Source organism: Anomaloglossus baeobatrachus, chromosome 6 (genome assembly GCF_048569485.1).
Source record: "Anomaloglossus baeobatrachus isolate aAnoBae1 chromosome 6, aAnoBae1.hap1, whole genome shotgun sequence".
Classification (NCBI taxonomy): Eukaryota; Metazoa; Chordata; class Amphibia; order Anura; family Aromobatidae; genus Anomaloglossus; species Anomaloglossus baeobatrachus.
The window spans coordinates 146,702,707-146,721,782 of record NC_134358.1 but is presented as its reverse complement, the minus strand read 5'-3'; the positions used below and the strand labels follow the sequence as shown (position 1 = coordinate 146,721,782).

At 46.9% G+C, this 19,076-nt stretch overlaps 1 protein-coding gene across 1 annotated transcript in view; it reads right to left on the bottom strand.

The window, feature by feature from the left end:
* The window catches only part of PRKDC (protein kinase, DNA-activated, catalytic subunit), a 527,347-nt gene that overhangs the window by 177,330 nt on the left and 330,941 nt on the right, over positions 1-19,076 (bottom strand). Inside the window, exons 42-44 of the mRNA XM_075353287.1 lie at positions 15,505-15,683; positions 12,843-13,011; positions 510-575 (exon numbers count right to left, since the gene is read on the bottom strand). Of these exons, the coding sequence (XP_075209402.1) occupies positions 510-575; positions 12,843-13,011; positions 15,505-15,683 (414 nt within the window). The remainder of the gene's footprint in view (positions 1-509; positions 576-12,842; positions 13,012-15,504; positions 15,684-19,076) is intronic.

Here is a 19,076-nt window from a genome sequence, read left to right as displayed (position 1 = left end):
TATAATTCCTTTGGCATGCAATAAAGTTTGAATTTTAGGATATATTGGATTTATTTTTTGGTGTGCGCATCGTATACGTACTGTCTTATCTCCTTTAATTTGCACATCGGTGCCCCGATGACATGATCCAATGGGCTGTCATGACAGCCGGGAGTTTGCTGAAGAACCTTGTGCCTCCAGCATTTAGCTGAAGTTCATAAGAGACCTTGATTTTTCTATACATAGGAGTGCTAATGCGCTGCTATGTATAGTACAAGTTATCGGATGATTGGAAGTTGAAGTCCCCTAAAGGGATTAACAGTATAAACAAAATACTGAGCAGATTTAAAATTAGTTATAAAATATTTGTGCATATCATTTCACAATGTAATTTGGGGGTAAAAAAAACTTTTAAGAAATCTCATGCACAGAATGCAGAGGATATCTGTATTGTAAGTTGATAGGTGCAATAGATTGAAATTACACCAAATTTCATCCTTTACAATGATTTTTCGGCAAAATCGTCTTACCTCAACTTCTATGGGAAACGAATAGTTACGAGAAAGATCAATAATATTTTCAAGTATGAAGACATTCTAAAAAAAAAAAAAAAAGAAGTGTTCAGATGATCAAGAAAAAGGTGGTTTACAAAATTTCTACAGACAGCAATGAATGACAAAATTGTTAAAAGTAAAATATAGGACAATCTTTAATATATGAAAGAATAAACAGCACATCAAGCGATCAAGGTTATAAAAAGTTCTACAAGAATAATGGTTTTCAAGTATTTATTTACTACAAAAAGTAAATATTGTTTTGCATTCCAGAATTAAAAATTATTCAGTTTGCTAATAGAATTTTTGTATGAAATCCTTGCCGTTTTCAAGATCTCAGATTGCATTATCTGTTAATAAACAGTCAGATCTTACAAACACCTCTGTAGTGTGATGCCTATGGAATAGATAAACACATTTTGTACAGAAAATCCCTCAAGTTTCGGTGATACGGGGATCATCTAATCACTTTCCACCCCTAAGCTTAGAACAGCTTGTATACTGCTCCTTTATGCGGACCTAGTTAAAGATTTTTTGCTAGGCTGTCCCAAATAATGGAGCATTGTTACTGCGAGTAATGGGGCATTCTGGCATTTAATAATTACTGTGTCTATACCATTTCAACTGAAAATTCCCTTAGGAAATGTAAAAATTAAAAATCATTTAACGCCTACAAATATTAGTGCATCTTATAGTCTGGTCCAAATAAATGAAAACAATTGAAAAAGGAGCCTTGTTAAAGATATAAAACTATATATAAACTTTACAATTCACTTTATTAGGAGATTTGTCTTCAGTTGTGTAGATAAAATTGCTTGCCAGTGGGCCACTACCGTATTTTTCGGACCATAAGACGCACTTTTTTCCCCCCAAATGTTGGGGGAAAGTTGGGAGTGCGTCTTATGGTCTGACTATAGGGCTGCGGCCGGGAATGAGGGTGCTGCGGTGGAGCGGGTCATCGGGGGCACGAGCAGGCAGCAGCAGCGCCTGCCGTGACCACGTGGGCCCGCTCATTACATATGCACACCCATCCTCCCGCCCATTTCTCAGCGCAGAAGCCGGCGCTACAGGTGGGCGGGAGGACGAGCGGGGACGTGCACATAGTAAAGAGCCGGTCCGCATGATCACCCCTAGCAATTACAGCCTGGAGTGATCATGTGTGGCTGTATTCACTGCCCCCTGCGCATCGTCATCAGCGCGGGGTGCAGTGAATCAGTACACTCACCCGTCCCCGTGTGTGGAGCCGTCCCCCTGCAGCACGCGATGTGTTCCTGTCTGTGTTGATCAGCTGATCGGCACAGACAGGAAGACATCGCGTGCTGCAGGGGAACGGCTCCACACACACAGGTCAGTGGCGCAGAGAGGAAGATATGATCGGTGCTGCAGGGAGTGAGGAAAAGGTGAGTATAAACGTTTATTTTTTTTCTCTGTGCTATAGGATACAGGCCATATACCAGGATGGTATATGAGCATGATGGGGGCATATAGCAGGATGGGAGTATATGAGCAGGATGGATGGGGGGTATATGAACAGGATGGGGGGTATATGAACAGGATGGATGGGGGTATATGAACAGGATGGATGGGGGTATATGAACAGGATGGATGGGGGTATATAAACAGGATGGGTATATAAACAGGATGGGGGTATATGAGCAGGATGGGAGTATATGAGCAGGATGGGAGTATATGAGCAGGATGGGAGTATATGAGCGGGATGGATGGGGGAATATGAGCGGGATGGATGGGGGTATTTCAATAGAATGGGGGTATATGAACAGGATGGGGGAATATGAGCAGGATGCTGGTATATGAGCAGGATAGGGGTATATGAGAAGGATGGGGGTATATGAGCAGGATGGGGGTTTATAGCAGGATCATATACAATGCAGGAGGATCATTACCAGGATGGGGTACCTTAGTAGAGAATTTGGGGACATTACCCCCATAACAGTGTCAGCAGCAGATCCTCGCCCCATAACAGTGTGTCGACAAGAAGAAAAAAGTACCGCACATGATGGGGAGCACAACAACAATGACTGATAAAAAACAACCTTTATTTGTAGTAAAAGTTAAAAACCATTAAAATACAAAACACACACCTAATAGCACGGCATGCGCCCACCGTCCCGCTCTCAAAACAATGTTGTGCGTATTACAAATCATGAGATACAAGCATTAATGACATATAACAGTACTTATGATAACAAGAAACAGCCTGTATACAGCACAACAAACCCAGAGGGAAACATAAACATATGTCCTCATAAAGCCACAGGGCAAAAGGAGGCCCAATAATACCAGGACATAGTCAGTGATATATAGTTTGCAAATTGCTGACTAAAGTCAAATAGCCTGATGTGGCACCATACCTATGCTCATATGCGGACCATAAGTCCCTCTAGGAGAAAGGAGAGTAAAAATGGGAGCAAGGACGGGGGGTGGGCATGGAATACTGTGAGCAAGGCCCACGCGTATCGCCGCAAAGAAGGGAATTTTGTTTACTTACCATAAATTCCTTTTCTTCTAGCTCCAATTGGGAGACCCAGACAATTGGGGTGTATAGCTTCTGCCTCCGGAGGCCACACAAAGTATTACACTTAAAAGTGTAAAGCCCCTCCCCTTCTGCCTATACACCCCCCGTGCCTCACGGGCTCCTCAGTTTTGGTGCAAAAGCAAGAAGGAGGAAAAGTTATAAATTGGTTTAAAGTAAATTCAATCCGAAGAAATTTCGGAGAACTGAAACCATTCAACATGAACAACATGTGTACACAAAGAACAACAGCCCGAAGGGAACAGGGGCGGGTGCTGGGTCTCCCAATTGGAGCTAGAAGAAAAGGAATTTACGGTAAGTAAACAAAATTCCCTTCTTCTTTGTCGCTCCATTGGGAGACCCAGACAATTGGGACGTCCAAAAGCAGTCCCTGGGTGGGTAAAGTAAAACCTCGTAATAGAGCCGTAAGACGGCCCCTTCCTACAGGTGGGCAACCGCCGCCTGAAGGACTCGCCTACCTAGGTTGGCATCTGCCGAAGCATAGGTATGCACCTGATAGTGTTTCGTGAAAGTGTGCAGGCTCGACCAGGTAGCTGCCTGACACACCTGCTGAGCCGTAGCCTGGTGCCGCAAAGCCCAGGACGCACCCACGGCTCTGGTAGAATGGGCCCTCAGCCCTGAGGGAACCGGAAGCCCAGAAGATCGGTAAGCTTCGAGAATTGGTTCCTTGATCCACCGAGCCAGGGTTGATTTGGAAGCCTGTGACCCTTTACGCTGGCCAGCGACAAGGACAAAGAGTGCATCCGAGCGGCGCAGGGGCGCCGTACGAGAAATGTAGAGTCTGAGTGCTCTCACCAGATCTAACAAGTGCAAATCCCTTTCACATTGGTGAACTGGATGAGGACAAAAAGAGGGTAAGGAGATATCCTGATTGAGATGAAAGGGGGATACCACCTTAGGGAGAAATTCCAGAACCGGACGCAGAACCACCTTGTCCTGGTGAAACACCAGGAAAGGGGCTTTGCATGACAGCGCTGCTAGCTCAGACACTCTCCGAAGTGATGTGACTGCTACTAGGAAGGCCACTTTCTGCGAAAGGCGTGAGAGAAATATCCCTCATTGGCTCGAAAGGTGGTTTCTGAAGAGCCATCAGCACCCTGTTCAGATCCCAGGGTTCTAACGGCCGCTTGTAAGGAGGGACTATGTGACAAACCCCCTGCAGGAACGTGCGTACCTGTGGAAGTCTGGCTAGGCGCTTCTGAAAAAATACAGAGAGCGCTGAGACTTGTCCCTTAAGGGAGCCGAGCGACAAACCTTTTTCCAATCCGGATTGAAGGAAGGAAAGAAAAGTGGGCAAGGCAAATGGCCAGGGAGAAAAACCCTGATCAGAGCACCAAGATAAGAATATCCTCCACGTCCTGTGGTAGATCTTGGCGGACGTTGGTTTCCTAGCCTGTCTCATAGTGGCAATGACCTCTTGAGATAACCCTGAAGACGCTAGGATCCAGGACTCAATGGCCACACAGTCAGGTTGAGGGCCGCAGAATTCAGATGGAAAAACGGCCCTTGAGACAGCAAGTCTGGTCGGTCTGGTAGTGCCCACGGTTGGCCCACCGTGAGATGCCACAGATCCGGGTACCACGACCTCCTCGGCCAGTCTGGAGCGACGAGGATGGCGCGGCGGCAGTCGGACCTGATCTTGCGTAACACTCTGGGCAACAGTGCCAGAGGAGGAAACACATAAGGGAGTTGAAACTGCGACCAATCCTGAACTAAGGCGTCTGCCGCCAGAGCTCTGTGATCTTGAGACCGTGCCATGAATGTCGGGACCTTGTTGTTGTGCCGGGACGCCATTAGGTCGACGTCCGGCATCCCCCAGCGGCAACAGATCTCCTGAAACACGTCCGGGTGAAGGGACCATTCCCCTGCGTCCATGCCCTGGCGACTGAGAAAGTCTGCTTCCCAGTTTTCTACGCCCGGGATGTGAACTGCGGATATGGTGGAGGCTGTGGCTTCCACCCATAGCAGAATCCGCCGGACTTCCTGGAAGGCTTGCCGACTGCGTGTTCCGCCTTGGTGGTTGATGTATGCCACCGCTGTGGAGTTGTCCGACTGAATTCGGATCTGCTTGCCTTCCAGCCACGGCTGGAACGCCTTTAGGGCAAGATACACTGCCCTTATCTCCAGAACATTGATCTGAAGGGAGGACTCTGGCTGAGTCCAAGTACCCTGAGCCCTGTGGTGGAGAAAGACCGCTCCCCACCCTGACAGGCTCGCGTCCGTCGTGACCACAGCCCAGGATGGGGGCAGGAAGGATTTCCCCTTCGACAGAGAAGTGGGAAGAAGCCACCACTGAAGGGAAGCCTTAGCTGCCCGAGAAAGGGAGACGTTCCTGTCGAGGGACGTCGACTTCCTGTCCCATTTGCGGAGAATGTCCCATTGAAGTGGACGCAGATGAAACTGCGCAAAAGGAACTGCCTCCATTGCTGCTACCATCTTCCCTAGGAAGTGCATGAGGCGCCTCAAGGGGTGTGACTGGCCTTGAAGGAGAGATTGCACCCCTGTCTGTAATGAACGCTGTTTGTCCAGCGGAAGCTTCACTATCGCTGAGAGAGTATGAAACTCCATGCCAAGATATGTCAGTGATTGGGCCGGTGTCAGATTTGACTTTGGAAAATTGATGATCCACCCGAATCTCTGGAGAGTCTCCAGAGCAATATTCAGGCTGTGTTGGCATGCCACTTGAGAGGGTGCCTTGACAAGCAGATCGTCTAAGTAAGGGTTCACCGAGTGTCCCTGAGAGTGCACAACTGCTACTACTATTGCCATGACCTTGGTGAAGACCCGTGGGGCTGTCGCCAGGCCGAAAGGCAGTGCCACGAACTGAAGGTGTTCGTCCCCTATGGCGAAACGCAGGAAGCGCTGATGCTCTGGAGCAATCGGTACGTGGAGATAAGCATCTTTGATGTCGATTGATGCTAGGAAATCTCCTTGGGACATTGAGGCGATGACGGAGCGGAGCGATTCCATCCGGAACCGCCTGGTTTTTACGTGTTTGTTGAGCAGTTTTAGGTCCAGAACAGGACGGAAGGATCCGTCCTTTTTCGGCACCACGAACAAGTTGGAGTAAAAACCGTGACCCTGTTGCTGAAAGGGAACAGGGATCACCACTCCTTCTGCCTTCAGAGTGCACACTGCCTGAAGAAGAGCATCGGCTCGCTCGGGGGGGCGTAGATGTTCTGAAGAATCGAGTCGGATGACGAGAGCTGAACTCTATCCTGTAACCGTGAGACAGAATGTCTCTCACCCAACGGTCTTTTACCTGTGGCAGCCAGGCTTCGCAAAAGCGGGAAAGCCTGCCACCGACCGAGGATGCGGTGTGAGGAGGCCGAAAGTCATGAGGAGGCCGCTTTGGGAGCGGTTCCTCCGGCGGTCTTTTTAGGACGTGACTTAGACCGCCATGAATCGGAGTTCCTCTGATCCTTCTGAGGCCTTTTGGATGAGGAGAATTGAGACCTGCCCGCGGACCGAAAGGACCGAAACCTCGATTGTACCTTCCGTGGTTGAGGTCTGTTTGGTTTGGACTGGGGTAAGGATGAGTCCTTTCCCTTGGATTGTTTAATGATTTCATCCAATCGCTCACCAAACAGGCGGTCGCCAGAAAATGGCAAACCGGTTAAGAACTTTTTGGAAGCAGAGTCTGCCTTCCATTCACGTAGCCACATGGCCCTGCGGACTGCCACCGAATTGGCGGATGCTACCGCCGTACGGCTCGCAGAGTCCAGGACAGCATTAATGGCGTAGGACGCAAACGCCGACGCCTGAGAGGTTAAGGACACCACTTGCGGAGCAGACGTACGTGTGACTGCATTAATCTGCGCATGATAAGCTGAGATAGCTTGGAGTGCCCATACGGCTGCGAATGCTGGAGCAAAAGACGCGCCGATAGCTTCATAGATGGATTTCAACCAGAGCTCCATCTGTCTGTCAGTGGCATCTTTGAGTGAAGCCCCATCTTCCACTGCAACTATGGATCTAGCCGCCAGTCTGGAGACTGGAGGATCCACCTTGGGACACTGAGCCCAGCCCTTGACAACGTCAGGGGGGAAGGGATAACGTGTATCCTTAAGGCGCTTGGAAAAACGCTTATCTGGACAAGCTCGGTGTTTCTGGACTGCCTCTCTGAAGTCAGAGTGATCCAGAAACGTACTCATTGTACGCTTGGGAAACCTGAAACGGAATTTCTCCTGCTGAGAAGCTGACTCCTCAATTGGAGGAGCTGGGGGAGAAATATCCAACACCTGATTGATGGTCGCTATAAGGTCATTCACTATGGCGTCTCCTTCAGGTGTATCTAGGTTGAGAGCGGCGTCAGGATCAGAATCCTGATCTGCTACCTCCGCTTCATCATCCAGAGAGTCCTCCTGCTGAGACCCTGAACAGTGTGATGAAGTCGAGGGAATTTCCCAGCGAACCCGCTCAGGCGGCCTGGGACTGCGGTCCGTGTCAGAGACCTCACCCTGGGACCTATGAGTCACCCCAGGAGCACTTTGCTGCTCCAACTGAGGGGGGCCTGGGGTCAATGATTCAACAGTGCCCGGGGCCTGAGTCACCGGTCTGGACTGTAAGGCTTCTAGTATCTTAGCAGACCATTTATCCATACTCTCAGACAGTTTGTCAGCAAATACTGCAAACTCCGTCCCTGTCACCTGGACAGTGGTAGCAGGTGGTTCCACCTGGGTCACCAGTGGCAGGGGCTCCGGCTGAGTAAGTGCCACAGGGGCCGAGCATTGCACACAATGAGGGTCGGTGGAACCTGCCGGGAGTATAGCCGCACATGAGGTACAGGTTGCAAAGTAAGCCTGTGCTTTGGCACCCTTGCTTTTTGCGGACGACATGCTGTTGTCTCCTCTGAGTACAATCCAGGAGGGTATATAGCAAAAAATCAACAGTGCGACCGTACAGTGTAAATGTATAGCATATAAGCTTATATATATATGTACACTTCGGCACTCAGTGGGGCCAGCACCACAGGTGCTGCTTACCGACCGCTCAAAGCGGTTGTGTGATCACCAGATTCCCTGCCTGGGCCTCCCAGAGCCGTGTTGTCTCTCCTCTCCAGCGTCAGAAGTGCTGACAGGAATGGCTGCCGGCGTTCTGTGGGGAGGAGGGGGCCGTGGGCGTGCCCTAGAAAGTGCGGGAATCTGATGCCCCACTGTGCTGAGTGAGGGGGGAGGAGGATACAAAGTATGCTCCAGCCCTCAGCGCTGACGTCCTGTGCGTCTTGCCCTTCCCCTGACTGGCAGGCCTGGGGGCGGGAATATGCGATACTAGGCCGCAAAAGCCGGGGACTAAAGTTATAAGCGCGGCCGGCAAATAAGCGCGGTCGGCGCGGTAGTCCCCGGCGCACTAACACACCCAGCAGTGCTGCAGTGTGTATGGCACAAGCGCTCCATGCGCGGTCCCCCAAGGGGACACAGAGTACCTCACAGTAGCAGGGCCTTGTCCCTGACGATACCCGGCTCCTGTCCAGCAGATTCCCCAGGGGCTGCGGAGGGAGCACGGTCCCAGTGCCTGGAGACCGATTAGGATCCCACTTCACCCAGAGCCCTTAAGGGATGGGGAAGGAAAACAGCATGTGGCTCCTGCCTATGTACCCGCAATGGGTACCTCAACCTTAACAGCACCGCCGACCAGAGTGGGGTGAGAAGGGAGCATGCCGGGGGCCCTGTTAGGGGCCCTCTTTTCTTCCATCCGACCTAGTCAGCAGCTGCTGCTGACTAAGATGTGGAGCTATGCGTGGATGTCAGCCTCCTTCGCACAAAGCATAAAAACTGAGGAGCCCGTGAGGCACGGGGGGTGTATAGGCAGAAGGGGAGGGGCTTTACACTTTTAAGTGTAATACTTTGTGTGGCCTCCGGAGGCAGAAGCTATACACCCCAATTGTCTGGGTCTCCCAATGGAGCGACAAAGAAAACACGGCTTCCTCAGGGTAGGCGTGCACACAACTACAAAAAAAGGGAGTAACATTATAAAGGGTGTAACATTATAAAGAGCATGTAGATCACCTGTTGGGTGTGTTGATTGTTGGTCCGGACCGGTCCGTCATGGAGTAATATGTATGGGGCATCGCAGTATGGTATATGCGATGCGCGCCGCCATCTTGGAAAGTCCGCGCATGCGCGGGAAGTCCAGGATGGCGGCGCAAGAGGCTCAAAAAGGCAGCGAACGTACAGAGCTGCCATGGTGTAATTGAAGGTAATGGCTGTGCACATGCGTCTATGACGCGGCCCTCCTATGTAATACATGTAGGGGCTCATGACCAGGAAGAAACATCACCTAAAGAAGGGGAACGAGCATGGAGTTTAGAATAAAAAGCGTGATCAGCCTAGAATCCAGATAAGGGAATAAGAGCAAGGGAAAAGGGGGAGGGAGGAGAAGAAGGGGGAGAGGAAAAGGAAAGGGGGAAAAGGGAAAAGAAAAAGAAGAGAAACAGAGACCAATAATTTTCATGCTCAACCAAGAGCAAATCATTAACATGCACAGCAAGGGATAATGCAGTTGCATGAATATAAAACCCATATAGGAGTGGTAACACAGATACCAAGTAGTAGTGTGCCAATCACAGATATATAACAATTGCACACATGATGCACAAACACATATGGAAACCGTCTTGACATTTATCATAAGTGCTGGTGCGTGGATTCGGGAGTCATTGAAAGGTGTTTATCTTCAGAGCAGTTTGAACCGCCCTCTTTTCAATCCAAAGGGACGCCAAACAGTACCATATGTATATGTACATACACATATGCAAGTCCATAATATGCACATCAGGATTGGCTAGATATGAAGGTATGATGATAAACAAATGACCATACGAAGAGAGAAGAAGCGGTGGTTCGTGGCCTGGGAAGAATAAAATAAGATAAGGAACACCAATCCTGTTAGCCCAAAAATCCAGTGAACAATAATTCTTCATTTAACCCCCCAGGGGCAACGGTATCCAATGTAAATATCCACTTTGCCTCATTCTGTAGAAGATGGATTTTTGGGCTAACAGGATTGGTGTTCCTTATCTTATTTTATTCTTCCCAGGCCACGAACCACCGCTTCTTTTCTCTTCGTATGGTCATTTGTTTATCATCTTACCTTCATATCTAGCCAATCCTGATGTGCATATTATGGACTTGCATATGTGTATGTACATATACATATGGTACTGTTTGGCGTCCCTTTGGATTGAAAAGAGGGCGGTTCAAACTGCTCTGAAGATAAACACCTTTCAATGACTCCCGAATCCACGCACCAGCACTTATGATAAATGTCAAGACGGTTTCCATATGTGTTTGTGCATCATGTGTGCAATTGTTATATATCTGTGATTGGCACACTACTACTTGGTATCTGTGTTACCACTCATATATGGGTTTTATATTCATGCAACTGCATTATCCCTTGCTGTGCATGTTAATGATTTGCTCTTGGTTGAGCATGAAAATTATTGGTCTCTGTTTCTCTTCTTTTTCTTTTCCCTTTTCCCCCTTTCCTTTTCCTCTCCCCCTTCTTCTCCTCCCTCCCCCTTTTCCCTTGCTCTTATTCCCTTATCGGGATTCTAGGCTGATCACGCTTTTTATTCTAAACTCCATGCTCGTTCCCCTTCTTTAGGTGATGTTTCTTCCTGGTCATGAGCCCCTACATGTATTACATAGGAGGGCCGCGTCATAGACGCATGTGCACAGCCATTACCTTCAATTACACCATGGCAGCTCTGTACGTTCGCTGCCTTTTTGAGCCTCTTGCGCCGCCATCCTGGACTTCCCGCGCATGCGCGGACTTTCCAAGATGGCGGCGCGCATCGCATATACCATACTGCGATGCCCCATACATATTACTCCATGACGGACCGGTCCGCACCAACAATCAACACACCCAACAGGTGATCTACATGCTCTTTATAATGTTACACCCTTTATAATCTCCCTTTTTTTGTAGTTGTGTGCACGCCTACCCTGAGGAAGCCGTGTTTTTGCGGCGATACGCGTGGGCCTTGCTCACGGTATTCCATGCCCACCCCCCGTCCTTGCTCCCATTTTTACTCTCCTTTCTCCTAGAGGGACTTATGGTCCGCATATGAGCATAGGTATGATGCCACATCAGGCTATTTGACTTTAGTCAGCAATTTGCAAACTATATATCACTGACTATGTCCTGGTATTATTGGGCCTCCTTTTGCCCTGTGGCTTTATGAGGACATATGTTTATGTTTCCCTCTGGGTTTGTTGTGCTGTATACAGGCTGTTTATTGTTATCATAAGTACTGTTATATGTCATTAATGCTTGTATCTCATGATTTGTAATACGCACAACATTGTTTTGAGAGCGGGACGGTGGGCGCATGCCGTGCTATTAGGTGTGTGTTTTGTATTTTAATGGTTTTTAACTTTTACTACAAATAAAGGTTGTTTTTTATCAATCATTGTTGTTGTGCTCCCCATCATGTGCGGTACTTTTTTCTTCTTGTCTGCATAGCTCTCCTGCCGGACGGGTGAGCATACTTTCAATACTTCATACTAATTTAGGTGGTGCACCCTCTCTCTGGTTGTTACCATAACAGTGTGTCATGACCACATTTTTTTGCTTAAAGTTTTATTTTCCTATTTTCCTCCTGTAAAACCAGGGTGCGTCTTATAGTCCGAAAAATACGGTAATTCCCTCTTCCGACAAGCTTTTTGGAGAGGGAAATGTCATTTTCCAGGAGGACTTGGCACCTGTCCACACTGCCAAAAGTACCAATACCTGGTTTAATAACCACATATCACTGTGCTTGATTGACCAGCAAACTCGCCTGACCTAAACTTCATTGAAATCTATGGGATATTGTCAAGAGGAAGATGAGAAACACCAGACCCAACAATGCAGATGAGCTGAAGGCTGCTATAAAAACAACCTGGGCTTCCATACACACTGCAGTGCCACAGGCTGATCGCCTCCATGCCACGCCGCATTGATGCAATAAGTCATGCAAAAGGAGCCCCGACCAAGTATTGAGTGCATTTACTGTGCAGACTTTTCAGTAGGCCAAGATTTCTGAGTTTAAAATCATTTTTTCAGGTAGTCTTGTATAATTTTCTAATTTTCTGAGATAACGACTTTTGGGTTTTCATTAGTTGTAAGCCATAATCATCAACATTAACAGAAATAAACACTTGAAATAGATCACTCTGTGTGTAATGCCATAAACGTGGAAGCCATAAACGTGCTGCAACGACTAGAGGAGATAAGGACAGATCCCACATGGATCGCAGTGTGGCACCTGTGGATATTTTTCAAAAGAATCCCAAATTAACTTTATTGTTTAGGCTGTTCGTAGGGAGCGAGGTGTGCTTTTCGGTTTCCTCTTTTTCTTCTATATCCTCTCTTTGTAGTCTTTTTTTTTTTTTTCTTGCATAGAAAATGCTTGGAAAGTTTCCAATTTGTTTTTATTTATAGACAGAATAACCATTGTTACTATAAGGATATTATGTGGACATATTCTTATGATGGGGTTGTCAATGTATCCCTTTAACTATTGTCATTAACCCTTTTCTTTTTTTGATTGTCCTGTTGCACTGTATATCTGATTAATAAAAAATATATTGAACCATAAAAAAATTAAAACACTTACTTTTGAGAAAGGCTGTAGTATTTTAATAGTTGTTTTATGACAGAGTTACTGATCAGATTACTTTCCCACACATACTTTAATTCATAGAAGCGCAACATTGTCCCTGATGCCCCCAATCTGATAATTATATGCAGTTATGGACAATTACCTTTTCTTTCTTTTCTGAAAAAAGAAATACATCATAGAATTTCCTCTCGGTGAGAGTGCATGAGACAACTGCTATAGCACAGTTATATGCAGCACAATGATACAGTCTCCTCTTCTCCAGTAGCTGGGTTTCCCCAGACATATTTTCTGTATATTCATCATAACAGGATCTATACAAATATAAAATAACATATAAAACAAAAAAAAATGTTTTAGTAAAGCAGCTAATTTATGTAAAAAGTAACAATATTTAGGCTGAGTGCACTGTGCACACACTGTTTTTGTGGCTTTTTGGGTGCAGTTTTGTCATAAAACTGGATGCTTATCCTTCTGCCAGCAAAGCAATGAGTATTCATGTGTAGTGCACACGTTGCTTATTTTTTTTTGCAGATGTGGGGCAGAAAATCTGTTCTTTCAGCATTTTGTGTCAGTGTTATGCTACTCCAAACGGCTGAAAAAGCCTGCAAAAAACATAAAAAACCCCACACTTTTCTTCTGCCAGGAGATGTAGATTCGGTGCAGAAATTTTTGCAACCAAATGCGCACATAGCCTTACAGTAACAGAAAAAGCTGCAATGTGTGACAGAAAGAGTAATTACATAATTTCTGTATATTATATGCCTTGTATTCTGCATTTTGTTTTATTTTCCCCTCTACAGGTTCCATTTCTTATCTCAATCTTCTCTTGATTCTGACCTAGTGGTAGAAGACCGGCAGTTATGATACAAAACCCGAAAAAACGACCAGCACCTACGTACGCAGTTCCTCGGTGGCTTTTAAAGGACCGTATTTTTCGCTTTTATAAGACGCACTTTGGGGAAAGTAGGGGGTGAGTCTTATAATCCGAATATACGGGTATATATATATATATACACACACACACATTATGTATATATATGTATATATATATACATATATATATATATATATATATATATATATATATATATATATATATATATACACACATACATACATACATACATACATACATACACATATATATATATACACATATACATACACACATGCATACATACATACATACATACATACAGACACACACTACAGGGTCCAGGGGAGGTGGGGGCAGCTCTGGAGTGGTGCTGGGGGCTGGTGAAAGCTGCAGGAGGCAGCGGGAGATCTCCTGCTCCCACTCATAATATGCACTGCCACTGTCCATCAACGTGGTGCTGAAACCGCACCGCGGTGATGGGCTAGGGGAGCGGCGCATATTATATGTGCCTGCGCCCCCCTTTGATGGCACATGCCCCCCCCCGTGTTATATATGGCCTCCATGCTGCTGCCCATAGTAAAATAAAAAACTCTTTACTTACTGCCTCCAGCGCTGATCTCCCAGTCTCCCTGCTGCCGCTGTGATCAGGCACGCAGAGATTATATCACTCTGCTGTGGCGATCATATGACCGGCACCAAGAACCAGGAAGTGCAGGAGCTCAGCAGCACGGAGGGAAACACGAGGGAGGACAGCACTGGAGAAGGTAAGGAAAGAGTGTTTTATTTTACTATGGGCAGCAGCATGGAAGCCATATCTAACATAGGGGAGGTGTGCCATCCATAGGGGTCCATATCAAACACAGAGGGAGGTGTGCCATCCATAGGGGGCCATATCAAACATAGGGAGACGTGTGCCATCCATAGGGGGTCATGAGCATCACAGGGGGACATGTGCCATCCATAGGGGGCCATGGGCAGTACAGGGGGACGTGTGCCATCCATAGGAGACCTGTGCCTGCTGTAGGGGATATGTGCCAGCAATAGAGGACGTGTGCCAACACAGGGGGATGTGTGCCATAAATAGGGGACGTGTTCCATCAATAGGAGACATGTGCCAGCAATAGGGGACGTGTGACAGCAATAGGGGACGTGTGACAGCAATAGGGGACGTGTGACAGCAATAGGGGACGTGTGACAGCAATAGGGGACGTGTGACAGCAATAGGGGACGTGTGACAGCAATAGGGGACGTGTGACAGCAATAGGGGACGTGTGACAGCAATAGGGGACGTGTGACAGCAATAGGGGACGTGTGACAGCAATAGGGGACGTGTGACAGCAATAGGGGACATGTGGCATCACTGGGGGACGTGTGCCAGCACAAGGGGGCCATATTCAATATAAGGGGGCCATATTCAGAGTATGGGGGCCATATCCAGAGTATGGGGGCTAATTTTAGGATGGGGGCTATGAGGGACATATACCCTATATGTTTTGTTAGATGGACACTAGCATTATAAGACGGACCCCATTTAACATTTAAAAAAAAAAAAAAATCTCTTTTCCTTAACCAAATTTAGGGGTGCGTCTTTTAAGCAGGTGCGTCTTATAAAGCGAAAAATACAGTATGTTTTTCTCTGAAACGCAGCATATGTGGCTGAAATCATGCCGCCAGTCTATTACCGGGGAGCATGTATCAGCTGTCAGTTTCCCTATAAGCTGCGGTTTGTGAATTATTGTTTAAATACATAATTTAATGTTAATTCCTTAACACTCCATGACTTAATATTATGTCTTGGAGTATATCCGGGTGCTTGGAGCGGGCTCAGGAACAGAGCACACCCCACACAGGACAAATGACGGCAATATTAAATACCCAGAGTCTGTCTTTAACAGCAGGGATTGTCACAAGCAACATTATCACTTACTTTAGCAATGTCTTAGTAAGCGGTTTTCCGTCAACATTTACTGTCCCCTCAAATGCGTGATTTATTCTGGATTCTTTGGACTGAATTTCATCCTTAGATAGCCGTAAATAAAGAACTTCCAGCATCTTGTAGTAACCAATTTTTTTTGTAAGTTGAGTGTCAAAAGCTGCTTCTGCATTCTAGGAAAACAAAACAATAAAAGAAGCAAAGAAAATAGACTCTCTGATTCTAGTTATTGTATTTAGTGCATGTTTAGTGCACCAAAATTCAAAATCAAAGCAATGGCAGAAGAACATTGTCAGAAATAGAAAGCCCAAGCATGGTTTCTACGTTAGGGTCTGTTAAAGATATTTTCTTGTTCCTGAAAGATCTCTATACCCTAACTGCAGATTGTTTAAAAAAGGGAACACCGCTTTACTCACCCTCCCTGGGTCCAGCACAGACTCTCTAACGCTGCTTTGGGTGTCTGCAGCACTAACATCACATCGACAGCACTACAAAGTGTGCGAGTTTGCTAGAATAGTCGGCACAAACTCAGCTCTGCAGGGTCGGATTGACAACACAGCAGCCAAACAAATTATAGAGACTGGAGCAGCGGCGGAGAGCTGGTGCTGCAGAGGATGAGCGCGAAAACCATCTAGCTTTCTAATTTTACATGTCTTTTGGGGTCCACTTAGCTGAAAGTGGAAATCCTGTAATGTTCTAGTACTATGGTTAGCATATACACTGGTGAAAAAATGAACCAAAAAATGAAGGAGGCAATTAACAATTTCAGTTGCCAAATCTAAAAAAAACTATAATATTAAAGGTTGACTAAAAATTAAAAAAAAATTAAGTTAAATTAAAAAGCTTGTCCAAGATTTTTAAAACTTACGGAGTAAAACACCTCCAAACTCCTTGTGGTCTTTGCTAATCATCTTACAGTGATGACGTTCCCATATCCACTACAGCACATTGTTGGCTTTAAAGGGTAGCGGTCACCACTTTTTTGGCGTATAAGCTGCGCCCACCACCACCGGGCTCTTATATACAGCATTCTAACATGCTGTATATAAGAGCCCAGGCCGCTGTGAGAACATAAAAAACACTTTATAATACTTACCGAACGGTTGCGCGGTTGGCCGTATGGGCGTCTCCATTCTCCGGTGCCTCCTCTTTCAGCTATATCTTCTTCCTCTTTCTGAAGCCTGTGTGCATGACGCGTCTACATCATACACACTAGCCGGTCCTGCGCAGGCGCACTACAATACTTTGATCTGCCCTGCTCAGAGCAGATCAAAGTGCGTCTGCTCAGGACCTGAATGCCAGCGAGTGTACATGACGTCGGACGCGTCATGCACCGCGGCTAGAGAAGAAGGAAAACAAAATTGGCCAAAAGAGGCGGCACCGGAGAACGGAGACGCCCATATGGCCAACCGTGCGACCGTTAGGCAAGTATTATAAAGTGTTTTTTATGTTATACCCCCGGCCTGGGCTCTTATATACAGCATGTTAGAATGCTGTATATAAGAGCCCGGTGGTGGTGGCCGCAGCTTATATGCCAAAAAAGTGGTGACAGTTTCCCTTTAATGGTTACAAGCAGACTATGGTACTATCACCACTGAAGACTTTGATGGGCTGCAGCTATGTGATGTTATATGATAATCACTGCATGAAAACTGGCAAAGATCAAAAGGTGCTGGAGCCGTGGGGAAACCACTCTGCATCACCAAAGGGGCAGGAGAGATTGTAGGAGTCCTGAATCCAGGGGAGACAGCAGACGCTTTCAAGAGGAAGAAAGCAAGGTGATGAACCACAACTTCCCAGGATAAAAGGAAACAATATGGAAACTTAGTTTGCCACCGGTCACAGAGAACTGCTGGATAATCACTTCAAGCCCCACAGGGACAGGAAAAACACTGAGGATAGGAGGTGAGGGTTTGGCTATTTAACCCTTTGTGTTTCCTGTCCCTAATTAGAGCAGGGAGTCAACCACTAGTGTGAGGTGGTGGAGGATGACTTTAGAAAAATAAATAAGTGCAGGTTACATGCAGAGCTGATACATGAAAGCAACTGCATACAACAGCTGCCCAATTGCAGACTACCCTTGGGAGGCAGCTATAGCCTCCTTTAGAAAATTAACTCTTTAGAAGAACCTGCATCCTTTTCCTTTAGCTGGACTACATTATACACATTGATATTTGATGGACCTCACATCCATCTTATATCACAGAGAGACGCTCCCACAAGACGCCACACCCACAAAATCTGAAACTCAGATCAGGTACAACCTAGTTTTCCCTAAACAACTGCATCCCTTTTGGAATCAGCCCTGCTACAATTCACCTTTACAATGACTTTACAAGAGGAGATTAATCCTTTAATTGACTCATGTCTACTAATTTTATCACCTGACACTATGGCAATTTATCCAGTGTATGCTGGATTGTGTTAGTTCATAAAAAATATATTGGTAGGAGCCTGTTTAAAAGTCCTCTATAGGCACACACCATCGTAAAAGGTATGCAGGTAGCCATCACGCATTGATTACATTTGTGAAACTACAAAAAAACTCCAATGCTGTTGAAAGCATGAAAAGTGATTAATGGAATATACCGTATTTTTCGGACTATAAGACGCACCCTGGTTTTAGAGGAGGAAAATGGGAAAATAAAACTTTAAGCAAAAAATGTGGTCATGACACATTGTTATAGGGCGAGGATCTGCTGCTGACACTGTTATGGGGGTAATGTCCCCAAATTCTCTACTAAGGTACCCCATCCTGGTAATGATCCTCCTGCCTTGTATATGATCCTGCTATTAACCCCCATCCAGCCTGTTCACATACCCCCCCCCCATCCAGCCTGTTCACATGCCCCCCCCCATCCAGCCTGTTCACATGCCCCCCCCATCCAGCCTGTTCACATGCCCCCCCCCATCCAGCCTGTTCACATGCCCCCCCCCATCCAGCCTGTTCACATGCCCCCCCCCATCCAGCCTGTTCACATGCCCCCCCATCCAGCCTGTTCACATGCCCCCCCATCCAGCCTGTTCACATGCCCCCCCATCCAGCCTGTTCACATGCCCCCCCATCCAGCCTGTTCACATGCCCCCCCCATCCAGCCTGTTCACATGCCCCCCCATCCAGCCTGTTCACATGCCCCCCCCATCCAGCCTGTTCACATGCCCCCCCATCCAGCCTGTTCACATGCCCCCCCATCAAGCCTGCTCACATGCCCCCCCATCCTGCCTGCTCATATACTCCCATCGTGCTCATATACCATCCTGGTATATGGCCTGTATCCTATAGCACAGAGAAAAAAATAAACGTTTATACTCACCTTTTCCTCACTCCCTGCAGCCGATCATCTTCCTCTCTGCGCCACTGACCTGTGTGTGTGTGTGTGTGTGTGTGTGTGTGTGTGTGTGTGTGTGTGTGTGTGTGTGTGTGTGTGTGTGTGTGTGTGTGTGTGTGTGTGTGGAGCCGTTCCCCTGCTGCATCGCGATGTCTTCCTGTCTGTGCCGATCAGCTGACCAGCACAGATCAGCTGACCGGCACAGACAGGAAGTCATCGCGTGCAGCAGGGGGACGG